At 47.2% G+C, this 25,009-nt stretch overlaps 1 protein-coding gene across 2 annotated transcripts in view; it reads right to left on the reverse strand.

The window, feature by feature from the left end:
* The window catches only part of EFL1 (elongation factor like GTPase 1), a 121,907-nt gene that overhangs the window by 54,601 nt on the left and 42,297 nt on the right, over positions 1–25,009 (reverse strand). For both annotated transcript variants that reach the window (XM_027068225.2, XM_027068224.2), the window contains one exon: positions 19,895–20,033. In XM_027068225.2, coding sequence (XP_026924026.1) covers positions 19,895–20,033 — 139 coding nt within the window. The remainder of the gene's footprint in view (positions 1–19,894; positions 20,034–25,009) is intronic.

A 25,009-nucleotide genomic window follows, 5' to 3' on the forward strand; every position in this document is an offset into this window, starting at 1 on the left:
CCTGGGGGGCCCCGGCGAACAGAACAAGATAAACGGCATCTCTTCCGAAACCGGGTTCGGTCAGCGGTGCCTTGGGGCTCGCGGACTCCTCAGCCCCAGCTCAACCTGGCTCCTCCATCGGCGGGACGTCCCTCCGATCTCAGACCCACTGGACTTCAGCCTTCACTCCACATGCCCAAACCGCTTCCCAAGATTCGTTCCAGACACACTGGGTGAGCTCTTACCTAGTTCAAAGCACATTCCTAGGCCCCGTCAATCACAAAGAGGAGTCAGGTACCATCCTGAAGGAATTTATAGTCTCAGCCTTAAATCGGTGGGATACAGAGGACAGCATTTCAGTGTTGACTCTTAACTTGAAACAATGATTTGAAAAATCAAAGACAACAATTCATACAATTAAAAATAGGACATGCCTTCCAAAACATTAAGGAATCCAACAGTACGCAAAAGTGTAGTATAAAAAAATGCAGGAAAAAAACCCCATTAAGATCAAAGCATAAAATAAAATAATCAAGTACAAATATTTCGATCATAACTGGAGTGGACCACACGATCCATCATCCAAACTAGGATTTTCAGGAGGGAAAGGGGCCACAACGACGTCTCCAAGACAACAGGCATAAAGCAAACAACCCACACAGGCCAGGCTGGGGGGTCTCCCTTGGTATGAAGATAAACGGCCCATTTTCCCACGGAACGGAGATGCAGTCATGGGCTCCGGGGCTCACCCCTCCCGCCCATACCCCTCCCCACCACGGTCCTGTTTTCAGGGTCTGAAGGTCAGTGGGCACACTGAAGAAAATGGAAAACAAGCAAGGATTCACACACACGAAAATACTCTGTGCTGTTTGCCAAGAGCATAACTACAAACTTGTTACATTTAAAAATAAATGTAAAACATTAAAAAAGATTTTAAAAAGGCGGGGGGGGGGGTGGGGGGGGGACAGCGCCTGGGCGGCTCAGTAGGTTAAATGTCTGACTCTGGCTCCGGTCATATCTCGCGGTTTGTGGGTTCGAGCCCCGTGTCGGGCTCTGTGCTGACAGCTCAGAGCCTGGAGCTTCTCCCTGCCCCTCCCCCTCACACTCTCTTTCAAAAATAAACATTAAACAAAAATTTTCTTCATACATTTAAATTTGGTCATAACTTGAGTTTTGGAAACACTGGGCTTTTCTCTTTAAAGACAATTTTGTATTTTAACACAAAGCAGGTTAACACACCTGTTTCAGTTGTAAGCTTGTCTAACCTCGTGAGGGGAACTGTTTTCCAAGTTTACTCTAAGTAACTATGAACACATTAGACTTCTATGGCACAAACAAATCCAAAAAAGTTACTCAAAAAGTGAAACTGTTCAGAAAGATGTGGGTGCGACCTCCGTTACGTGACTTGTAGTCTCCCAGCTATGAGACTTCAGGCCGCGAACAGCCTCGAGGCATCTCACATCTGGGCAGAGGGGTATTTCGTCGCAGGAGAGACACCGTCGCACGTGTGCCACACCCAGCCTACTTGACCACACGTCCTGCGACGACGTCAACTCTCGGGACAAACCACCTTCTGGGGAACACACTGAACCCGAGAAGCGACAGGGAAGCGGAGCAGAGGGTGTGGCCAGGGGTCACAGGCTGGAACCGAGCGCCTAGTCAGCAGGGCCCCACCCGCCCTTTCTGGTGCGGAGGACCTCGGTCTTCCCGTTCGTGCTCTGGAGGGAACCGCCAGCAAACTAACGAGTAACTGTCATGACATCTCCCAGGCTTTCCACAGACTCTCGTCCTCTGGCTCAAAGTTCCATCCCGTCCCTGCGCTCAGAAGGGCACGCGGAGGGCCAGTCTGCGGCTGTCTGGTCAACCGCACCGGCCGGGTCACGCACCCCCACGGGGAGCAGGCCCCAGGACGGGGGGATCCTTGCCCCAGGAGCTCAGAGACAACAACTGAAAACATGAGCCATGGCATGCAGTTACCGTTGTACGACCAACGTATTAAAAGAGACCCAGGAATTCGAAGGAAGGAGCTAGATGTGTGCACGGGAGCAGCGGGAGAACGCTTCAGACAAGTGGCTTGTGGGCTGGGATGTGCGTCTGAGTTCATCAGCAGCAAAGGGAAGAGGACCCAGGGGACAAGAGACGGCACGGGCCGAAAGACACACGTAGGAAAACCCGACGCAGACGCTGCTGGTGGTGATGCGGACGGGCGGCCGCCACAGGACAATACGGAGAGTCTCAAAACACACGAACGCAGCTAGCGCGTGATTCGCCAATCCCACTTCTGGGTACAGATCCGGAAGAAACGAGAACAGGACATCTGCACCCCCTCATTCACAGCAGCTAAGGTAGGAAACATCCTACGTGTCCATCAGCGGGGGGATGGACAAAGAAGTCGTGGCGTGTGTCATACTATAATGGAATAATAATGGAATATTATTCAGCTCTAAGAAGGACGGAAATCCTGCCATTCACTGTAACGTGGATGGTGGACCCTGAGGGCACCAAGCTAAGTGAGGCAAGTCAGACAGGGAAAGACAAATACCGTGTGATCTCTCTTACATGCGGAATCTGAAAAAGCCTCACTCAGAAACAGAGAGTAAAATGGTGCCCAGCAGAGGCTGGGGGGCAGGGGAAGTAGGGGAGATGTTGTTTTCAGGGACAGACTTGCAACCAGCAGATAAATAAGTCCTGAGACCAGATCTGATGTGTTCCCGCCGCAGAAAAGAAACGATCGTGTGACGTGATACGGGCAGACGCCAACGCCACAGGGGAATCGCACCGTGGGATCCAAATGATGCAGATGAACACAATGCACACATGAACTTCGGACAGTGTTATACTTACATCTCAATAAAAATAAACTCTTAAACACCCTGATGTATTCAAGAGTGGTGAGAGCCACGGCACCAGGGCTGGGGGTGGGGGGGGGGGCGTGGTGCAGTGGAGGGCGCAGGCTCTGTGAGGTCCACACACAGGACAAGTCAAGGCCGCTAGGGTGTGGTATCAGCAGTGAAGAAGTACATGGGCCACTGGAAAAGACATCTCCTCGGGGACGGGAGTCTCACTACCTCACCTCTGTACACAGCGCCTCTTTCTTTTCTTTTTTTTAATGTTTTTATTTATTTTTGAGACAGAGAGAGACAGAGCATGAGCAGGGCAGGGGCGGAGAGAGAGGGAGGGAGACAGAATCCGAAGCGGGCTCCAGGCTCTGAGCTGTCAGCACCGAGCCCGACGCGGGGCTCGAACTCACGGACTGTGAGATCATGACCTGAGCCGAAGTCGGACGCTTAACCGACTGAGCCACCCCGGTGCCCGTGCCTCTTTCTAAACCAGGGAAAACTGACAATTTCTCAGTGGTCCGCTTCTCTCTTCTCCCTTTGGGGAGCAGCCCAGTGATTCCTCCTCCGGTCCTTCCACGGTTTTCTCCCTTATCAAGGAAAGACCTGGGTTCCACCTTCCACGCTCATCAACCAAGTTGAGAAAAGACGGTGTCTCTCCGAGTCTTAGGTTCCCTTTTTACAGGAAGCAAGGACTGCACTATGGGAAGGATGAAATTCAAGGACTCTGCAGGCCCGAGGTCCCAAATCACAGCATAACAGCATTTCAAAGATCAGAAGATCGGACAAAGCAAGGAGGGCCAGGGGCAGAAGTATTTAACGTAATCTCGGCCACACAACTAACTGTGCAGGAAACGAAATCCAGTTCAAAAGGGGCGGCCAGGACAGTCCTCTTTTGTGACTGAAACCTCCCCGGTCCCCGGCTTCCCAGGGGCAAACAAAGATGGCAAATGTGCCCCTCGAGTGTCCGGTGAGGCTGCTGGGAACGAACCTACACGGAGGTGACTCACTTAACACCCAGCATGCACTAGGTGCTCAGTGAGTGCTGGTCAGGTGGCCTGATGTGTCCTTCAACAGCACTTACAAATGTGGCTTCCCTCCTCAGTCAACAAAAGATATGCAAATGTGGACTGCTGAGAAAATGAAATGACAATGGTCATTTTGGAAAAATTGAAGGCTTGTGGCTTTGAAGAAAAACAATTATTACACAATAAATCTACCAATTGCTGCTTCTGTAGAAACCTAAAGGAAAACATGCCCCTATTGCATTCCCGCCCCCAGGGGGACGGGGCTTTGCTTTTGATTTTCAAAGCATATCTGATTTCCTGCAGCCTTTCCAGACTCAAATGGTAAGAGGGATTCCCACACAACGGTGAAGGAACAGCAACTCTTGCTTCAAATCTGCGCTTGAACCAACAGACCCGAATCCTTTGAAACGTGACCAAACTGCTGTAAATTAACAAACAGTCATCTGGGGAACATAAAACAAAACCGGTGACAATGTGCTTCTAATTGCATGGGAGATCAGGATATTAGTGAGGTTTTATATTCTGCTTCATTGCCTACGAACCAGCATATATTTTCATAGTAATGCTTTTTCCAAGTAGAAACAATGCAAGGAGTCACAACTCAGTTTCTAAGATGAAGAGAAAACCGAAGGGAAAAAACATACAGCTAAAACGATGGCTTTAGTGCCTGGAACAGAGGTGGGAGGGCCAGGAGGAGGGAAGGAGGGAAGGAGGGCAGGAAGGAAGGGAGAGAAGGAGGAAGGACCAAAATAAATTTACATGGCAGCTATAAAATTGTTCTTCAGGCTCAAACACCAAGCGGAAACCACGACTGAGTTTCCTGCTTTGGTGACAGACACCTGTAAACCTGCAGTTGTCCACAGTGCCCTCGTGCCACGTGCAGGGCCCTGGGCTGGGCAAGAGGGTGTGGTTCACAGCAGCCACGCCAGAACCCCGGCTGGATTAACGAGCTTCAGTCCCCTCACCAGACAGCTCAGCACTCTTCGTACACACGGTTCACGGTTCCAAGTTTCACACGCGGCTCGGGCAGGGCAGGGCTCCTGCACGCCTTCACAGTCGCCTGCCTTTGTTCCTCTCTCCTCTGATACGCGGAGAACCCATGGAAAAGGCCGCCCCCTTGTGCTCATCTCGGAGTAGCTGCAGCCCCGGCTAAGAGCTGGAACCACGTCCACCATCCCAGGGGGACGGATGGCTTCTGAGAGCAGACGTGCCCCACGCAGCCCCTGCCCAGAAATGAAGGCTGGTGTGAATAAGGATCAGAGAAAGTGCCAGAGCTTCTGAGATGGCTCAAGTCCTAGAGAGCCATCCTGGACCTCTCCTGGGCACAGCCACGTGCAGCCTGGTCCCCATGCATCCAATCAGGGTGACGACGGCTCTTCTAAAGCTCCTGGTGGTGAGAAGTGTCTCTAGGGGGGGAAATTCTTATCCTGACTGCCAAATGGCCTCTGGACCCCTGGCTTTCTGAATGTCACCTAGAGCAATGCAGAGAGAGAGGAGGGCGGGGAGGCTGCTGAGAACAGCAGAGCCACTAAGAGACGTCGGAGAACCCAGGCAGGTGTAGGAGGGTTCTTGGAAAGCCAACCAAGAGAGAAGGAAAGGCCATAAGACATCACCCGACACAACCTGACTTCATACGGACACAACCTGACTTCCACCAAAGTGGCCGACTGGCCGGAGGTCTCCATCGGCCAACCAGGGTTGTCTCTCACGTAACAGACAGGTTGTCTTACCGGCTGGTTTGGGATCAAATCTGTGAAAGATCTGTAAATAATTGGGAAGACTAAATTTAAGCACCCAGCATGAAAAACCCAACCTAGCACAGAGCCAAATACATAATACACACAAAATACATGAATGTAAGATAGTAATTCGTCTATAAAACTAAGCAAACAAAAGTTTGTCTTTTTAAAGCAAACAACAGTTCACTGCCTGCTAAAAAAAAAATTAGATCTCATTTTTCTTTTGAGAGACTTTGGATCCTGAGAGAGGCTTATCAGAGACACTGATGTCCCCTCCTCCTTTCCCCAAATCCCCCCACCCTCAAATCTCAAATGTCCGAAGAAAGGGAAAAAGCATGGAAAATCTATGTCAGCTCAGAGAAAGATCCCATCCAAATGCTTGGTCCAACCCAAATCCAAACTTTCAAAACCAGAACTAGATTACAGGTCACCCAGGCCTGCCAGAATTAACTTATGCCACCAAGAGAGAAGCTGCTCTCTCCAGAAGTTAAAAATAAGAGACCCTGGACCTCCCCAATATCCAGGAACCCGTTTCAGGGAAGACCCTGCGGCAGAAGAAGTCATTCTGGCAGCTGCCGGCTGGCTCAGGGGCACACAGGCAGGCCTGGGGCCCACAGCTCAGACCCTGTATAAAAATGGAAAGGGCTTCTTCTCCGGAGACATCAGCACCGGTACAATTTTCATTGTTTCCGTGATGTGGTAATCAAGTTAGGAGGCTGGTACAATGTCGTGCTGGGTGTGAGTCACTCCCCCCTCCTGAGCTCCCCGTCATGAGAAATGGCTCCATGGGATACAGATGCCAATTCTCCCCAAATGTACTTACAGATTCACACAACGTTATTTCCTTTCATGGGAGCACATGTACGTACGGATGCATGTTTACGGACATCACACTGCCTAGGTCTTCTATATTACTGAGCTTTATTTACAGTAAAAGAAAGGTGATCGTGATTTACCTCTGTAAATAAAACATCATACTATAAATACTTAATGTACTGCAATGTAATAAAATGATCTGAAGTTCACAAGGAAGAATAAATAAATGTCCAAGGATAGCCAAAAACCCACTGGAATAAATAGTGATAAAATGAGATTAAAAAACAAACTACTGAAACCATGAAGAAAACCAAACACTACAGACTGACAATATATCAGACCGCAAACAGAGCCCGATAACAGATCACAGCATCGGAGGAAACTGAACGATAAAAGTGTTGGCCCAAGAGCCTTGCCTAAGGCTGAGGAGTTTACGGGTAAGCCAGTCTGTGCCTAGAAGAACTTAAATGAGCACATGGGGTTTATATAAAATAAGAGCAGAGTAAGAAACAGAACAAAGTATCTGGAGGAGACCACGAGGACTAAAAAGGGGAGAGAACAGGAAAGTACCAGTGGGCCTTGGGTCTCCATCGGCCACAGCTCTGAGAACAGCGCGCAAACTGGGGACAGAGCAGCTCTCTGGACAACGAGCTCCTGGGTTCTGCCTGCCTGGGGCTGGAGTGGGGGGGGGGGGGCACCCTCAGCTCGGGAGACAGGAAAGGGGCTTCACATGGCTCCCGGGGCCAACAGCGGTCTCACAAAGCGCAGAACGGTGCTCTTCTCTCGACTGGACCGAGGCAGAAAAAAGAGTGGATGCTCAGAACGTCTCTGTTTCTCTAACATCCTGTGCTTTCCAGCCTAGGATGCACCTGTGAGCCTCCCAGAACGCCTGGTCGCACCGAGGGGAGCAAAATGCAGCTCGACTCAGCGCACTGCAGGAGGGACAAAGGATTGCCAAGTGACAACGTGGCTCCGGGGTCCTGAAAAATCCTATCACATTGAAACGAAATGTTACTACCCCAATACCCTTTAATGAGGAATGTTCGGACCAAGGAAAGGATTTCGCTCTCAGCTACGAAATTCCAGAATATTTACACTGAAAAGAAAATGTGTCCACTATTCTAAAGAGATGTCTTCCCCTTAAGGGACTCCCTCCCCACATCAGCTTGTGTAAAATGTCAGGATGGAATGAGCTGAGTGCCCACCTACACAGGACGGAGGGACTTCACTCCCCGCTGAAGGTACGGTGACTCTCCTCCCCAGCTACAAAACCGGAAGCAGGCCACAGTCTATTTTATTCCAGGCAGAACCCGTGTACTCGCAGCTCCTGCTGCTAATTACAGACATCTGACTAAGGATTTCCCTTGCAATTAACAGCTTAAAAACCTAATACACTTCCTTTTCAGGAAACAAACTATACTGCAATCCTGTGGTGTGCTTTATATCTGTGTTGTGAATCCCTGTTTTTTCAGAATAGTACTTTAGAAGAATATATGCCCGTGTTTATAGTTAATAACGTCTTGCAAAAAAAAAAATCCACACCTTAACTCTGAATCCACCCTCAACAGCTCAAGGCCTGGCTGTCCGGGCACGTGTGGCCTGGTCGCTCACGGAAGAATCTGTTCCTTCCGCACTCTGGGTTCAAGCTTGCGCACTTGCCTCTCGGTAGTAAAGTCTCCACCTCCCTCAAGGTGCAAGCCACAGCCTACTGCCCGTCAGCCACTCCTCCTTCTCCCAGAAGCCTACTTCTGGAGTCCGGCTCTGATGCCAAGTTTGGAGCGGGGGTCCGAAGGCAATGTGGACAATTCAGGAGTCGCAAGGATAGTGCCTTCGTCTTGCTTCCTGTCATCTGTGCTAGCCTGTGTTTTCTCCTGAAGAAGCTGACAGAAGTTTTGATTCTCTGTAACTGAATACCGAGGAAGAAGAGTGGGAGCCAAGAAATAGTTTCAGAAACAGCCAGAGCCTCTGATTTCTACACGGACCGCTGGAACATTCTTCAGGTGGGCTTCCCCAGAACGAGGGAAGCATCAAAATGCTTATGGCGGCCTACCTGGACATCTTTCCTTAGAGAAAAGGAAGTGCATTCAAACAGATGCCACATTCAGCTGGAAAAGTGTTCTTTAATCTTCATATTTAAGGGTTTCACTTATGATTTATTGTCTTTACATGTGTGACTTCTGGCAGTCAACTAACAACATTTCCCATGGAAATCAACAGTAATAAGCTCCTTGCTTAACATTTTGCCGTTTGCTATTTTTAGAAACAAGAGAAGGGTCGCCACCCCACAGCCTTCCGTTATCGTCATCTGCAAGGTAGGACGCAGGATCAGAGCGGGTAAGCACCTCGCCTAAGACTACAAAATAAACGCCGCTCGGCTGCAGCGTAACCCGAAGCATCCTAACTCCAGGCCACCTCTCAGCTCAACCCGCGGGGACAAATTCTCCAAGGTGGCACCAATGATGTCAAGTAAAGATATTAACACTGCCTTCCTTCCTAACTTAAAAAAGTAAAGCCGATGACACTCAAGGAGTGAAAAACTCAGAAGGCGAATCAGAACAGGCAACACAAGCCTACGAGTCACGGGAAGAACAAAGACATTTCCCGTCTTTGTGCGCCCCCTTCCTCCACCAAACCCTCTCTCCAGGGAGCTACTGCCTTGAATTTGCGGTTTGCCTTTCCGTGTATCATTTATTATGCATGTATCTGTTGCTATTTACAGGTTTTTAACCTCCACATAAATGCTCGGCAACTTGCTTTTCAAATCCACCGTATCCGTGAGACTGACTCCAGCCGGTGCCCAGTGTCTTTCCCTCTCACTTGGGATGGTATTTGTTTCCTCGTGACCGTACCACATTTTACTTCCTCACCCTTCCGTCCACGGACATTTACGGTGTTGCCATTTTGGTTTGTTTGTTTGCTTGTCTTTGCTCTCCTAAACAGTACGCGCCTGTCCACGTCTCCTCGTTTGGAGCCGACGTGAAAGCTTCTCTGATACACACGCCTGCCTGCAAGCGGGCTCGCCGCATCTTGGAGTAACGCAGTCAACCGAGGGGCACGAGAGCGTGTTTTTTGAGCCTTCTGGCAACGGGCCCATTGTCTGTCCGCTGGGAAAAAATCAAATCTCACTTGGTCAACGAGAAGACTATTACACCAATCAACAAGGACATCTTCCCAACCTTCGTTAAACCATTTACAAAAGTCACGTCATTTCCCCATTCCGTCACGCGTGAAAAATACCAAGAAAAGAGGTCAGATCTGCTCTCCACCTTGTAGGTGCCATCTAAGAGTAAAAGAAGAATGTACTATTTCGAGATGGTGGGGAAGAAAATTTCCATCAAATAATCCTTTGCTCTCAAATAATGTCTAGAAAGGCAATGACCTTATTGACAGACAATCCTTAGGTTATAAACCTGTGATAACCTATGTCATTCAAAAGAAGTTACACAGTGACTGCCAATTGCTTCGGTCCATGAAAAAAGGATCAGCGGACACCCCTTAACCCAGGGAACAAGCATTTTGCCAAACCATATGCCAACAATTCACGTGAGGTCACAGACAAGGGGATTCCAGCCACCGCACAGCCCGGTGCTTTCGGAGCAGAAGGGACCCACAGCTGGTTCCATTTGTAAAGTGCAGCTACGGCCACCGGCCGGGAGGCACACAGACAAATGCAGTGACAAAGAGAACAATGTATGAAACTGAAGAAATCTAGCCAAGGTTATACTAAGATTCAGGCCATGAACACATTCATTTGAAGAGGAGGAAAAACATGAACCAAATCTTCTAAAAAATAGTAATAAAACGAGACAATTAGTGATAAATAGGAGGTAAGGCTTCATAAAGGTGCTACATTAATGTATTAAAAACCGTAACAGGGGCGTCTGGGTGGTTCAGCGGGTTAAGCGTCCAACTTAGGCTCAGGTCATGATTTCACGGTTGCTAAGTTTGAGCCCCACTCCGGGCTCTCTGCTGTCAGCACAGAGCCCGCTTCAGATCCCCTGTCTCCCTCTCTCTCTGCCCCTCCCCTGCTCTCTCTCTCAAAAATAAATAAAAACATTTGAGGAAAAAAAAAAAAACAGGTGCACCTGGGTGGCTCAGGCAGTTGGTTAAGTGTCTGACTATTGGTTTCGACTCAGGTCATGATCTCACGGTTTGTGAGTTTGAGCCCCACACTGAGCTCTGTGCTCACAGTGCAGTCTGCTTGGGATTCTCTCTCCCCCTCTCTCTGTCCCTTCCCTGCTCGCTCTCTGTCTCTCTCTCAAAAATAAATAAATACACTTAAAAAAAATAAAAATAAACCTATAATAGATGAGGAATTAAGAATAGAAGTAAAAATACAATATAACAAACAACCCAATAAGACTGATCAAAGAAAAGGGAAACAAAAATCAATATAGAAACAAAGAAGGTTAGATAACTACAGATACGGAGGCAGACAAAAATCCCAGCCTTCTATGTATATTATTACGTGACCTTTGTGAACTTCAGTTTTCCCCACCATAAAATGTATCTACTGCCCTTGGCCCTGAGGAAATCAGATACTCAGCCCTGAAGACACAGGAGGTTCTGGCACGTGGTAAGCACTAACAGATGGTAACTCGGGATGTCATCATTATAATCAACATTAATGCCAGTATCCATGCAAATGAACTAAATAATCAATCTGAAATAATATGAGAGCATGAAGTACAAAAGTCAGCACAAGGAACGGTAAAAAGAACCTGAAAGGGAGAATAACAACTGATAAAATTATCAAATCTGTATGCTGATGACCAACCAGGTGTAGGTGGTTTCACGGGTGTTACTGTCAAAACTGTTTGAGGATCAGAAAATCCTTGTGCCATTTAAACTATTCCATAAAATAAAACACAGTGAAAACTATCCCTCATTTGTTATTTGCCTCATGCAGCTAGTATGATGCTCTTATGTAAACTCCACGAACTTAAAATAAATATATATATATTAAAAAATATATATATACATATATATATATATATATGTGTATATATATATATATAAATACAGATTAGCCAGGGGTGCCTGGGTGGCTCAGTCGGTTGAGCATCCGACTTCAGTTCAGGTCATATCTCACGGTTCGTGAGCTTGAGCCCCGCGTCAGGCTCTGTGCTGACTGCTCAGAGCCTGGAGCAGGCTTCAGATTCTGTGTCTCCCTCTCGCTCTGCCCCTCCCCTGTTCACACTCTGTCTCTCTCTCTCTCTCAAAAGTAAAGATTAAAATAAAAAAGTTAAAAAAAAAATATGGGTCAGCCCAACTTACAAACATAAACACGTCACACAGAAAAAAACCAGCGACAAATTGAATTCATTGGTTTATTAACGTATTGAAATGCATTCAACAAACAGCTTATGCCAGGAATACGTGACTCATTTGATAGTAAGAAATGTGTTACTACTGTGATTCATGGCGTAAGTGGCTCAAGAAAGAGAAAACATCACCTGAAAGGTGTAGAAAAGACTATTTGATAAATGTCAACATCTATGTACATTAAAAAAATCTTTTAATGATTATTTTTGAGAGAGAGAGAGCGTGAGTGCACAGAGGGGCGGGGGGGGGGGGGGGGTGGACAGGATCCAAAGTAGGCTCTGCACTGATAGCAGGGAGCCTGATGCGGGGCTCAAACTCACTAACCGTGAGGTCATGACCGAGCTGAAGGCAGCCACCAAACAGAGCAGCCATCTGGGCACCCCCACATTTAAAAAGTTACTCTAGTAAACAGAAACAGTGATGGCAGTCACTGTATCATTATAAAGACTGCGCAGATGAAATCCCGTGGAAACACAGCATAATGTACCTGAGGACTCCTACACCGTCAGGAATGAGACACCACTACTGCACCCCCGTGCATCCCTGTCCTGGTAGTTACAGCAAACATACTGACACAAAAAGCTATGAATACGAGAGAAGACCATCTCTGAAAGAAATACGTACAGGTTTTAAACAGAAAGCGTGATTAATTTTACATCAAAAATACACGATTCAACCGCACACTTAAAAGTGGTTAAGATGATAAATGTTACATTATGTTTGTTACCACAATTTTAAGAAACAAACGTTCATATGTGGATATAAAGAGCCTGGTGGTTATCCCTCTCCTAGCAGAGAACTCTCATTCATTATCTGCATATTTCAAATGGACCTAGTATATTTTGGCCTACACGATACTGAAAACGACCTCTACAGAGAACTTAAAACGTAACCCTTAGAATTCACATATGAGCTCAAACATCAAAATACAAAGACAAACTTACATAATAAAGAAATAAAGAACGCACACACAGAACGGGTCAAGAGAAAGACAACAGACCAGACTCAAAGAATCAAACATTTTAGGTACCTAGTCCAGATGATTTTACATGTGAACTACTTCCAAACCTTCAAAGGAAAGATAATTCTCACCTTCTACAGACATTTCCCTAGAACGGCAACATCCAGTTCGGTAGCCAGGAGGGACGCGTGGTTTCTAGTGCATCTGATGGAGGGAACCTTTAATGTTACTTGATCCCAACCTATTTAAATTTTAAAAAGCACACAAGGCTACTGACTGCCATCACACGGAGCAGCTCTAGAGGGGGTAAGAGATGAAGTTTCCTGTTTTGGAAATACCAAGAAAATAAGAGCCAAACTTACTTACCATCCAAGAAAAATCTGGACGAAATGCTAGTTAGCCGAACAGAACGGTGTGTGACAAGAACGTGCAATGATCAGGGGCTGCTTTTCTTTTTTTTTTCCCCCAGGAATGCAAGCACAATGAAGAATAATCAGGAAATAATTAAATATGATCCACGACATCAATTACAGCGACTCGAAAAGCTGCTGAGAACACACCCATAAAATTTAGTATCTATTCTCGGTTGGAAAAAAAAGCATACTTGATGGCATGGTAAATAAGAGACATGAATCAATGGGTACCAGCAAAACCTGAGACTAAAATGGGTACTTTCATTAAAGTTAGGGAAGAACCAGACAGAATATCAGAGTACAGCAGCGGTCATTATTACCTATCATATTTTTACAGGCAGATATAAAAATAAGAAACGAGACACATGATAAGGAAACAATAAAATCGCTATCATCTGTAAAAGGAAAATTAGGAAAACCAGCTGAAACTTTTAACACTAAGTAAGGCTCCGGTCATTTACTGATTAAAACAGATTCTTTCCAAGTGAAGCAATGTTGATAATAAGGTGTATTTAAAAGAAATTCACTAGTAAGTGAATTTAATGTATTACAAAAATTACCACAAAGACTTAAGAGTCACAGACTGTTGAGATTTCCTTTGAAATAACAACATCAAATATGCGTGTAGTGCCCTTGGAAGGATCTGGCTCCTCAACTGCTCCACTTGACTAAAGACGGACAGACTCAGAGGCAGACGGACAGACACGCACACCCTTCGTTCAGCTTTCACTTTTCACTGACTTCCTACCACCCAGCGACGAACCATGAAGAACTAAAGTCAGTTCAGAAAAAAAGCTAATTAATATTCTTTCCCTCCTGTTGTGACAGGAGGAATATCACATTTCCTCTTAGAATATGGCCTTGAAATTTTAAAGATTTAGCCATATGGAAGAGATCTGAAAGCGTAGAAGAAAAGGCTAAAGATCTGGAATCCTAATTCAATTTCCCCTCACATTTTAATAGGAGCCTGTAGCAAACATTTACTTTCAGAGACTTTCTTGGTAGGGGACTGAACAAAAGGCCATTGTGTGTTAAACATGGGGAGGTCTCTGCGGTCCCATCTATCTGAGTTTTTTAGACATCAGGTTGGAATTAAATCATTTGAGACTCTAAATCAACTATTTCCAGACCACAAAATCTATTCCACACTTATCAGTCAATGCAAGTTCTCCAAGTGAGTTATAGCCGAGTTCAAATGTGAAATCTGCATTTTTCAAGTGCCAATAAAGGAACTTTCCTTTGGACTTTGACTATATACCCTGAATTGTGCAAAAATGCCATATGAGTTTTCATTTCCTTCTCCAACAAAAATTTTCATCTGCATTTGATAAATCCTACTCAGTATCATTTCTGATGAAAAGCATATGGACATAAGGCATATCATTCTCTGTTACTTTCTTATTACGTAGGAATTGCAACCTTTTCTCTAAGTTAACAAGAGCAAAATAGACGCAATTTATAGGCCTGCCCCGATCGCTATAAACATCGCCACATCTTAATTTGCGATATGCGCCCTGTCATGGGCCTGCTAAAATATGAAAGACAACAAGGAGTTATCTGCGGTTCATGGTGCAGTCACCTTAAAACATGTTCACAAATTCTATGACATATCTGCCAGTCAGTCTCCTCTCTCTGAAGATGGGCCAGTCGTGGTGACTCACTTCCAGTGTGGAGTGAGGTCAAAGCCAGTGAGGCTAGGTCACGAACGCTGATACAGTTTCTGCAGAGCCCAGCACCACGCTGTGAGGAGCCCAGGAGCCCTGGGGGAGGCTACGCGTTCAGGCCCAGTCCCACGCCCCAGCCAAGGTCCCAGCCAGCCGGCACCAGCCCCCAGCCGGTGAGGGACGCTCGCGGCGCCCAGGCCAGGGGCAGCTCCACGGACAGCTTGGGAAAGACAGACAAGCTGTCCGCTAAGCCATGCCCAAACTGCAGATCTGTGAAGAAATAACGGCCGACTTTGTTTTAAGCTCTCAGGCTTTGGCCGCTTCATGATGCAGCAACAGGTAACCAGAACATGTATGTTACTTCCACCAAATTCAGCTGCCCATCTTATTTTTTTTTTAACTTGAAATCTCCCAAGAAGACAAACCTGTTCTAAGTTAAACAGCCAACCAACAGGGGCGCCCGGGTGGCTCAGCCGGTTGAGCGTCCGACTTCGGCTCAGGCCATGATCTCACAGTTCGTGAGTTTGAGCCCCGCATCAGGCTCTGTGCGGACAGCTCGGAGCCTGGAGCCTGCTTCGGATTCCGTGTCTCCCTCTCTCTCTGCCCCTCCCCTGCATGTGCTCTCTCTCAAAAATAAATCAACATTAAAAAAATAAAAATCAGGGCGCATGGGTGGCTCAGTCGGTTGAGCGTCCAGCTTCGGCTCAGGTCACGATCTCGCGGTCCGTGGGTTCAAGCCCCGCGTCGGGCTCTGTGCTGACAGCTCGGAGCCTGGAGCCTGCGTCAGATTCTGTGTCTCCCTCTCTCTACCCCTTCCCTGTTCATGCTCTCTCTCTGTCTCTCAAAGATGAATAAACATTAAAAAAAAAAATGAAAGAAAAACACAACCAATAAACACAGCAAACCCACCGGTGCTGACCCCCCGCTGCGTGCTCAGCCGACCCGGCCCAGCAGCCCAGCTCCCATTCCCCTGGGCTGTCCTATCCATTCCTGGCAGAGGGCTTCTCCCCACTCAACCCGTCGCAGCCCTAGGCCTGCTCCTCTGTTCCTCCCTGAACCTCCTCCCAGCTTTGGAAAGTTCCTTATTAAACACGTGGCTGCTGAAACTGCTGCTCCTATGACAAGTGCTCCAGTTTTGTAACCAATTAGCAAGTGGCTTTTGCCTACAAGGGTCACTCTGACTCCAAGGCTGGTAACCAGGTTCAAGAGGTTCCGATGGGGCCACTTAAATGGGTTATTGACCCAACCAAGTAACCAGTATTCTTCCAAAGAAGCACCAGGGAGGGAGATACCCTAATTTCTAATGATCTGAAGGTTCTTCTCTAAGAAACACAAGCCTGAAAAGTTAAAGCCGGGCCCTGAGAGAGAATGTAGTTTGGACTTTTTTTTCATCAGTGGAAAACTGATATAACCCACTCTAGATTTTCATGACATACGTATGTACTAAGAATTTTTACCTCCCCCCATCCTTACGGAAATGTCAACCTACCATAATAATTGGCCATTTTAAACTTCAACGTTGTGCGTATTTTACAAACAAAATGTAATTCTGTGTGTATTTTATAGCTAGACCAAAGAAAGTACGCCATACAATGCTATTTAATATTCTGTCCTTAACGTTTAGAATGTATGGTAAGTGTAACAGTATGCGAGAAATATAGTAAAAGTCCTGGGAACCCACAAATAGTCTTCTTAAAACAAATTTAAAGTGGCTAGTCTATTTTTACCACATGAAACGTTAGCAATCACTGCTCTGATCTAAATCATTTGGGGAAACTCAAGTCCAGAAAGGTCATACAACTGGCCTGCGGCCATATAACTAAGGCTAATAACCAGCAAAACCATGACCAGAATTTTTGTATCCTCGTGTTTTCTAGTCCTGCACGGGGCTCAGTCAGATTTGGATTAATAAAAGGAAAACAATTATTTTAGTTTCCATTCAAAAGGCAAGTCAGAGTGGCTGGCTGGATTCCAGCTCCTTCAATGCCACATTCATAACCCTTCTGGTGCACGGCCCTCCTGAATGCAAAGAAACAGAATCCTGACAGAGGGGCCGCAGGCAGCGCTAGACAAGCGTGGGAGGAAAGCGTGGGCGGCCGTGTGGACCGGCTGGTCAAAAGCCACTCAGAAGCCAAACTCCTTGTCTTAACTGCGGAGGCTGTCAGAGTAAGATACTCAGCAACTTGCTCCTACTGCGGCTAGGGGCGGCCACGTGACAAAAGCCACAAAAAATGAGACTACAGAGAAGTCGCTAAGCGGGCATCTCTTCCCAAATGACAACAGCGCTGTGAGAAGGCCTTTGGCCCTAGTGTCCTCTTCCTGCCAGGAACGTGGCTGTGATTCCTGGAGATGCTAGAGCCACCTTGGTTCCCTGGGGGCGCAATCTAGGATTGCAAACAGGCCCACAGAAGGAACCTGGCTCGCTGAGGACACAGGAGAGCCGTCACCCCAGCCCCGGACTGTCTGTCCTCAGGCTTCCTGGTGAGTGAAATTCGTCACAAGCGTGCGTTTGGGTTTCGGTTACCTGCAGCTACGCACAAGCTTAGCTCTTCGGCAAAATTAATCCGGCTTCTCCCTCCACGCGTTTTGACCCAAAGTGGTGCGTCCATCTGTGTTATTTCCAGATCGCTACATCTGGTGAGCAAATGTTTACGCACCTTCACCATCACCTCGCAATTATTCTGAAATATCAGGCGAAGGGAAGGGGGCACATGTCTCTTCTCCAAGAGGAAGAAAGTTCTAGCTCACAGTAGGTCTCCTGCCGCAGATGGCAGGGGAGGGCTGCCTGGAGAAGCAGATGAGAGAGAGATGGCGTCCCTCCTTATCAGCTGCAGAACCTCAGTCCCGGACGGCAGATGGAAATCCAGAAGAGAGAACGACTGCCCATCAAGTTCCCAACCTTGACCAGGCAAAGACTACAAATGCCGGGCCTTAACGGGAGGAGACATGGCAAATACCATTCGCTCTCCAAATCCCTTCTCTTGCCCTTGAGCGTTAGGTCCAAGATCTTCCGCCTTACCTTTCACTGAAGAAACAAAATGGGCTGAATTTGAGCAACACGGCCATCCCAAGGAAGGCTTATAAACAAAGACAGAGGGGCGCCTGGGTGGCGCAGTCGGTTAAGCGTCCGACTTCAGCCAGGTCACGATCTCGCGGTCCGGGAGTTCGAGCCCCGCGTCAGGCTCTGGGCTGATGGCTCAGAGCCTGGAGCCTGCTTCCGATTCTGTGTCTTCCTCTCTCTCTGCCCCTCCCCCGTTCATGCTCTGTCTCTCTCTGTCCCCAAAAATAAATAAAAACGTTGAAAAAAGTAAAAAATAAAAAATAAACAAAGACAGAGTATTATTCATTCTTCTTCCCATGTCCTTCCCGATACGGTACTTTGCTGGTGACGGCAGCTCACAAACATACCAACCGTCAAGGTCCGCTGGCATTTTCCAAAGGGTTGGAAGAGAATGGGGAACACTTGATGAGAAGCTAGGAATTCCACTAATTTCATGCCCCTCCACAAGAAAAGAATTCAAGCATAAAGAGAAAAATGGGTCTCTGTGAAGGAGTGGCAAAATGCTCAGGCAAGTTTCTTGGTCTCAAGTTCACAAAATCCAGATCAATCATTAGCTGTTGTGGACCCGCAGTCTAGACCATTTCTCTAAAACATAAAGAGAATTCCCAGCCGAGCAATCACCCAGTACACAGCTTTATGGCCGACAAGCACCCTACGGGCTCAGAAAGCAGCAGTACAGGACGTAGAGCATTTCACAGCACACTCAGGTCCCGTGAAGCTCCGAGGAAAATCCCTCAATCCGAGACTTCAGGGTTCACGAAGGGCCTCAGAACGTGAATTCTGCCCACAGAAGCCGAAGCCAAGTATGTAAGAAACACTGCAGGGTTGACAAACAGTATTTATGGATATCAACAGATAAACGCTATTAGTTTTTTTTTTTTTTTTAAGTTAATTTATTTTTGAGAGAGAGTGAGCACGTGTGCACGTGTGCATGGGAAGGGCAGAGACAGAGAGGGAGAAAGAGAATCCAAAGCAGGCTATGTGCTGTCAGTGCAGAGCCCAACGTGGGGCTCAATCTCATGAACCAGGAAATCATGACTTGAGCTGAGATCAAGAGTCAGACGCTTAACTGACTGAGCCCCCCAGGAACCCCTCTTTCTCTCTCTCTTTTTTTTTAAAGGTTATTTATTTTGTGTGTGTATGTGTGTGTGAGAGGGAGGGAGGGGGAGGGAGAGAGAGAGAGAGAGAGAGAGAGAGCGAGCGCGCGCGCACATGAGTGGGGGAAGGGCAGAAAGAGAATTCCAAGCAGGCTCCGTGCTGTCAGCATAGAGCCTGACACGGGGCTTGATCTCACAAACCGTGAGCTCGTGACCCAAGCCATAATCAAGAGTCAGATGCTTAACCGACTAAGCCACCCAGCTGCCCTGATAACTACTATTAGTAAAGCAACATTTAATGGATAAAAAATACTGGAACAGAGGAAATGAGTTAAATAGAACTTTACATCAGAATAGTTTCCAATAACTGAGAACCAGAAGTGTCTCACTCATCCAGACTGACTTTTAAGTGAGCAGGAATCCCCCTTCTTGCTCCCAACCAAATGGAGCCCCAGCTTAAAACAGGGCATTCACGGGGCGCCTGAGTGGCTCAGTCAGTTAGGCATCCGACTTCAGCTCAGGTCACGATCTCGCGGTCTGTGAGTTCGAGCCCCGCGTCAGGCTCTGGGCTGATGGCTCGGAGCCTGGAGCCTGTTTTCGATTCTGTGTCTCCCTCTCTCTCTGTCCCTCCCCCGTTCATGCTCTGTCTCTCTCTGTCTCAAAAATAAATAAACGTTAAAAAAAAAACAAAAAAAACGAAAAAACAAAAAAAACACAGGGCATTCACCAATTACTTAGGCAGTACTTTTAAAAACAGAACTTCCAGAACCCACAGCAAGTTACGGATCCACATGCTAACTGCTCAAACGCACAAACTTAAAGGCTCAGGACGCCAGAAAAAAATAATCAAAGTGAAAAAGAGATCAAAGCCATTTCCTTCAAAATTTCACAAGTCTGTGCGGCAGGTAGGGCAGGGCGACCTCTCAGAATGGAGTGTAGACGAGGCTCGCGACGGGCCCGCAGCGCCGCCTTACCTAGCACGTTTCCTGGAGGCACCTCCACTAGGCCTTCCAGCTCCCTCCCCATCAGGAGATACAGGTTTTCCAGAGTGCAGCACGCCATGTGGGGGACCGGGGGGAGGTCGTCCAGTGGGGTGGAGAAGCCTGACGGCACCTGGCCAAAGAGAAACGATTGGAGAGAAGTTAGGAGACGTCAAATAGAAACGTAGTTTGTGCCGATAAGGTTACGTTGATCCACAGGGGAGATGGTGCGGTCACGTCACGTCAACCTGAAGCCCGGAAATCTGAAGTGATAGAAAGTATGCCACGCTTTATGAAAAAATCTAAATTTCTCAAGTATTTAAAAACTGTCAAGAAAGGGACACAGTCATCAGGTTTACGACTAAGTAATATAAATTCTGTGACCTAGTACCGCCATATTAGCCAAAAACCAAAAATCCCCACAGCCCCTGGCCAGTATTTACGGGAACCGTGCCACACACCAGTCCTGGTACCACTGTGCTATTACTTCCACACTTTTTACCACTTAAAATTGTTTAATCTAAGGGCACCTGGGTGGCTCAGTCGGTTGAGCGTCCGACTTCGGCTCAAGTCACGGTCTCACGGCCTGTGGGTTCGAGCCCCGCGTCGGGCTCTGTGCGGACGGCTCAGAGCCTGGAGCCTGCTTCGGGTTCTGTGTCTCCCTCTCTCTCTGCCCCTCCCTGGCTCGTGCTCTGTCTCTCTCTGTCTCTCAAAAATAAAATAAACATTAAAAAAATTGTTTTAATTGTTTTAATCTCATCATAATGCCCTGCAAGCACTCGGCAAGAGCAGGTGCTGGTACTGAGTTACACAAGGAAATGACCAAGCGGGAGAGCAGCCAGTGATAAAACGCCACAAAAATGGCCGAACATGGCTATTACATGCTATGCTGTTAATCTGGAAGGCCGTGAATACTGGGGACACTGATGAGAAGACGGAGCAAGTTACCGCAGGGATATGCTGCAGGGATAACAGATTTATGTGCTCACCTCATATCATATTTGATCTTAAGTTTTGTCAAGAATTATTCAGTATTCAAGACAGTATCATTCAGCGACCTCCATATAAATCCAAGTACCCTAAAGGCCTTTAAATCAACCAGCTAACCTTTGGTACCCACAGGCCCAAGGCACCGTGCTACTGCTGTCTATGAAAAGAAAAAATGTTAAGTTACAGCATATACAAAGATAAGTAACATCACAAACAGAGTGAGTGACAAAAAAGCACTACAGGCAAGTAAATTCACAGACACTCAGAGGAGGGAGAAGCTATTGCGTTAAGGTGAACTTGGAAACCCCATGAAAATGTGGGCCTTTCGGGCGCATGCTATGTTTAAACGTACATGTTCTGATTCAATGACAGCTCTGCAGGATAGCTCTAAAGACAAATTGGAAAGAAATTTTAAAAAGGATTAAATTGGAAGACAAAAAAAAAATTATCTATAGATAACATAATCATCCAGTTAGAACCAGCTACAGATAAATGATAATTAGTAAGACACTGTGAGCAAGGTGGCTAGACATAAGATCATTATACGAAAGTTAGCTGTCCCTACGTCAGCAAGAGAAAAAATACATTTTTTTAAACAGTAACTTTTAGAATGGGAACAAAATATAAGACAGCTGGGAAGAAGTCTAACAAAGTGATTAAGTATCTTTATGGATAAAATTGTAAAACTTTAGTGAAAAACATTTAAAATAACCTAAATAAACAGGTAGGTATGCCTGATAGATTCACAGATAGATTCTATATTACAAACGGTTGACTCGTACCAAACACATGTACCGATTTAAAGCAATCGGTCTCTCAAAGGAGCTTTTCATGGAACCTGTCAAGCCGACCATCAACTTTATATGGAAGAGTAAAGAGTTAGCAATAAGCAAGGCACTCACAAAGACAGACACGGTAGAGGGCACAGCCTTTGATATATCAAAACATTTAGAAGTGAAGTCAGCACTCAACAGACACGGTGACACACAAACAGAAAAAATGAAGTCTGTTCGTCCAGAAACAGACCAAGGCGCAACGAAACGCGACTTAGGACAGATGGCAGAGCGGTGGGTCGAGATGGACATTCATGAATCGTATTAGGACAACTGGTGTTTGTATGGGGACAAAAACAAAACTGGATCCCTTCCTCATAGAATATATAAATACTGAACCAAACATTTAAACGTGGAAGGCAAAACATTAAACCTTAGAAGGAAACACAGGCAAAAATCTGGGCTTCCGTGTGGTCATAATTTTAATTTTCTCAAACAAGATACAAAAACCAAAACTCATAATGGAAAAGACTGGTAAATTCCACCACGTTAAAACTAAGAACTTCTTTACATTAAAATGTACTAACAGAATGTGTAACAAGTACTGAGCTGGAGAAGAAATCTGCAAAACTTAGGACTGACAAGAAATTAGCATCCAGCTTCTACAAAGAACATCTAAAAACCAGTATTAAAAATATATCCAGCACGAGTGAAAAATATGCAAATGACCCAAAGATATCTCCACAGGAAAAGGCACGAATGACCAATAAACATATTAAAAGGGTAATGAAGAAAATGTGAATTAAAACCACTTGAACTGACCAGGTCATCTACATCTGACTGGCAAAAATTAAGACCCTGACAACAGCACATTTTGGGGACGATGTGGAAATGGAGCTGGTGACACACGGGACGCTCCTCTGGAGGACGATCTGGAATTAACCAGGTAGCTGGAGATGTACAGATCCTGTTACCCAGAGGATCCCTCTAAGGGTGTATTCCCGAGAACTTCTCGCAAATGTGCCTAAGGAAATCTGTACAAAACTATTCCAGGTAGCATTGTTTAGGTGAGCCAAAAATGAATGCAGCCCAAATACACAGTAACTGGAAAATGGAACCATAAAACGTTTCTCTACACGACGGAATACCACGCGGCAACGAACAATGAACGAAGTACAGGAACAGGTGTCGACTTAGATCCACCTCACAACGTTAGGTGAAAAAAAACTGAGCTGTAGAAGAATACCGACAGTAAGATTCCATCCATACAAGGTTCAAAAAGAAGAGATTTTTCTCAGTGCATATACAGGTCGTAAAACCACACACACACACAAAAAAAAAAAAGGCAAAAGAGTAGCAGACAGACTGACGGTGGTCTCCCCATGACTCCTGCCGCCTGGTGTTCACGCCTTCACGCAACCCCCTCCCCTGGGCGTGACCGGGGCCGGTGGCTCACTCCTCACCAACAGCGTTCGGCAAAGGCGGCGGATGTCACTCTCATGCTTGCGTAACATCACACGAGACCGTCTTGCTGATAAATTCAGCCTAGACTCTCCTCGCCAGCTGGAAGGGGCACCGCCAAGCCGGGACAGGCCAAATGACGGGAAACCGCAGGCGGCTTCTAGGCCAGAAAGAACGTGGAGCCCTCAGCCCTCCAGGTACCGGGATGCAACTCGGCCAGCAACCCGAGCCACCCCGGGGGCAGACCCCTTCCCGGTTGAGCCTCCGGAGGACACAGTCTGGTCTACACTCCGGCGTGGACTCCCGCTCCACAGAAACACGGAGACCGTGGATTTGCTCCATCCGCGGTAGTCTGTAACACGCAGGCTACCCGGCGGACAGGACCCCAAGTCCCCGTGAGCTCTATCTCCGGGTGTGCGATACCCGTGACAGTTTAGAAAAGCAGGTGGGAAGGAGACCTTCCGGGGCTCTGGCTACCGGAGTTCGGAGTCCTCCGTACGGTCAACTCGTTCCGTCACTGCCCCTCGGGTGGTGGCACAGGACGAGTGGATTTCAGCCGCCAGCCCCTCGAGAGCAGAGCTGCGCTCCACAGAGAAGATAAACTGGAGGGCTCGTGGACTTCGTAAAGCCCACTAACTCTGTGCCACGCCAAGTAACAACAGTTTCTTCCTCACCTTGACGGTACAGAGAACAAAGAAGGAAGAAGACGGGCCACCACTCGAGACTTACTGGTGAGTAACAAACCATCAACTACGTCTAAAGCAGCGTGTCAACAAGCGTAAGCGGGTTTGTGAACACACGAGCCCCCCGTCCCCACGCCCGCTGCCGCGCTCCCTCTCGCCAAAGCACGACATGCCACAGCCCGCCAAGGGCCGCTCAGCAGAGTCATCGCCAGGGATTAAACAGCTAAAACTGACGGAACAGAGCACTCTAGGCAAGGCAAGTTGACGGCAGACCCTCCCCCTGCCCCTCTGTCTCTGCCGCGGCCGAGTCCGCAGCTTCCCTGCTCTCCCCGCAAGGAGAGGACCGTGCGCTCTTCTGCTCGTGAGGCAGCGACTCTCACAAGCTCTCGCGGCTTCTTGCTGATCCTGACTCACCGCCTGCACCTCTGGCATCCTCATCATCCTGCGACCTTCACGATTTAACTACGATGTATACGCTCTGCTTACGTCCAAAAGTGACCTGAGGTCGCTCAAGCCTGTTGGGGTTTTCTGCCCTTCGGCTCAGGTGTACGTAACTGGATGCTGGCTGTTCACCTGCTTACAGACCTTCCTGATCAATTTCTGGGCTCCACCGGCCGTGCCGTGACCGTGACCGCGGCCTGTCACCTGCTCACTGCCCCTCCCCTTGGCCTGAACCCCCTCGTTTTTGGATCTCCGTATTTCATGAAGTCCTGCCGCTGCCGTGGCCCCCGCATGACAGCTGTTCTTAACCAGCCCTTTCCTCTGGCCTTGGAAAGACTCACAGTTAAATAAGGCCTGAAAACTGAGTTCACATACTGGTTCAGTTTTCCAAATGCCACTGAGACAGATTTACCAAATGTTACCAAAGCAATACTAAGAGGAGATATATGGATTCATCTGAACGTGCCTTTCTAGAGACAAAATAAACCTACCAATCAGGTAATCTCAACCGATAATGGAAACATTTAAGAACCGTGAAATAATATACTAATGTCTTGAGGGCGCGAGGGTGGCTCAGTCGGTTAAGTGCCTGACTTGATTTCATCTCAGGTCACGATCTCACGGTTCGTGAGTTCGAGCCTCGCATGGGGCTCCTCACACTCCCTCTCTCTCTGCCCCTCTTGCTCACACACCCTCTCTCTCAAAATAAATAAACTTAAAACAAAAAACATTTACAGTGACATTTTATTTCTAATTCTTAC

This window comes from Acinonyx jubatus, chromosome B3 (genome assembly GCF_027475565.1).
Source record: "Acinonyx jubatus isolate Ajub_Pintada_27869175 chromosome B3, VMU_Ajub_asm_v1.0, whole genome shotgun sequence".
Taxonomy (NCBI): Eukaryota; Metazoa; Chordata; class Mammalia; order Carnivora; family Felidae; genus Acinonyx; species Acinonyx jubatus.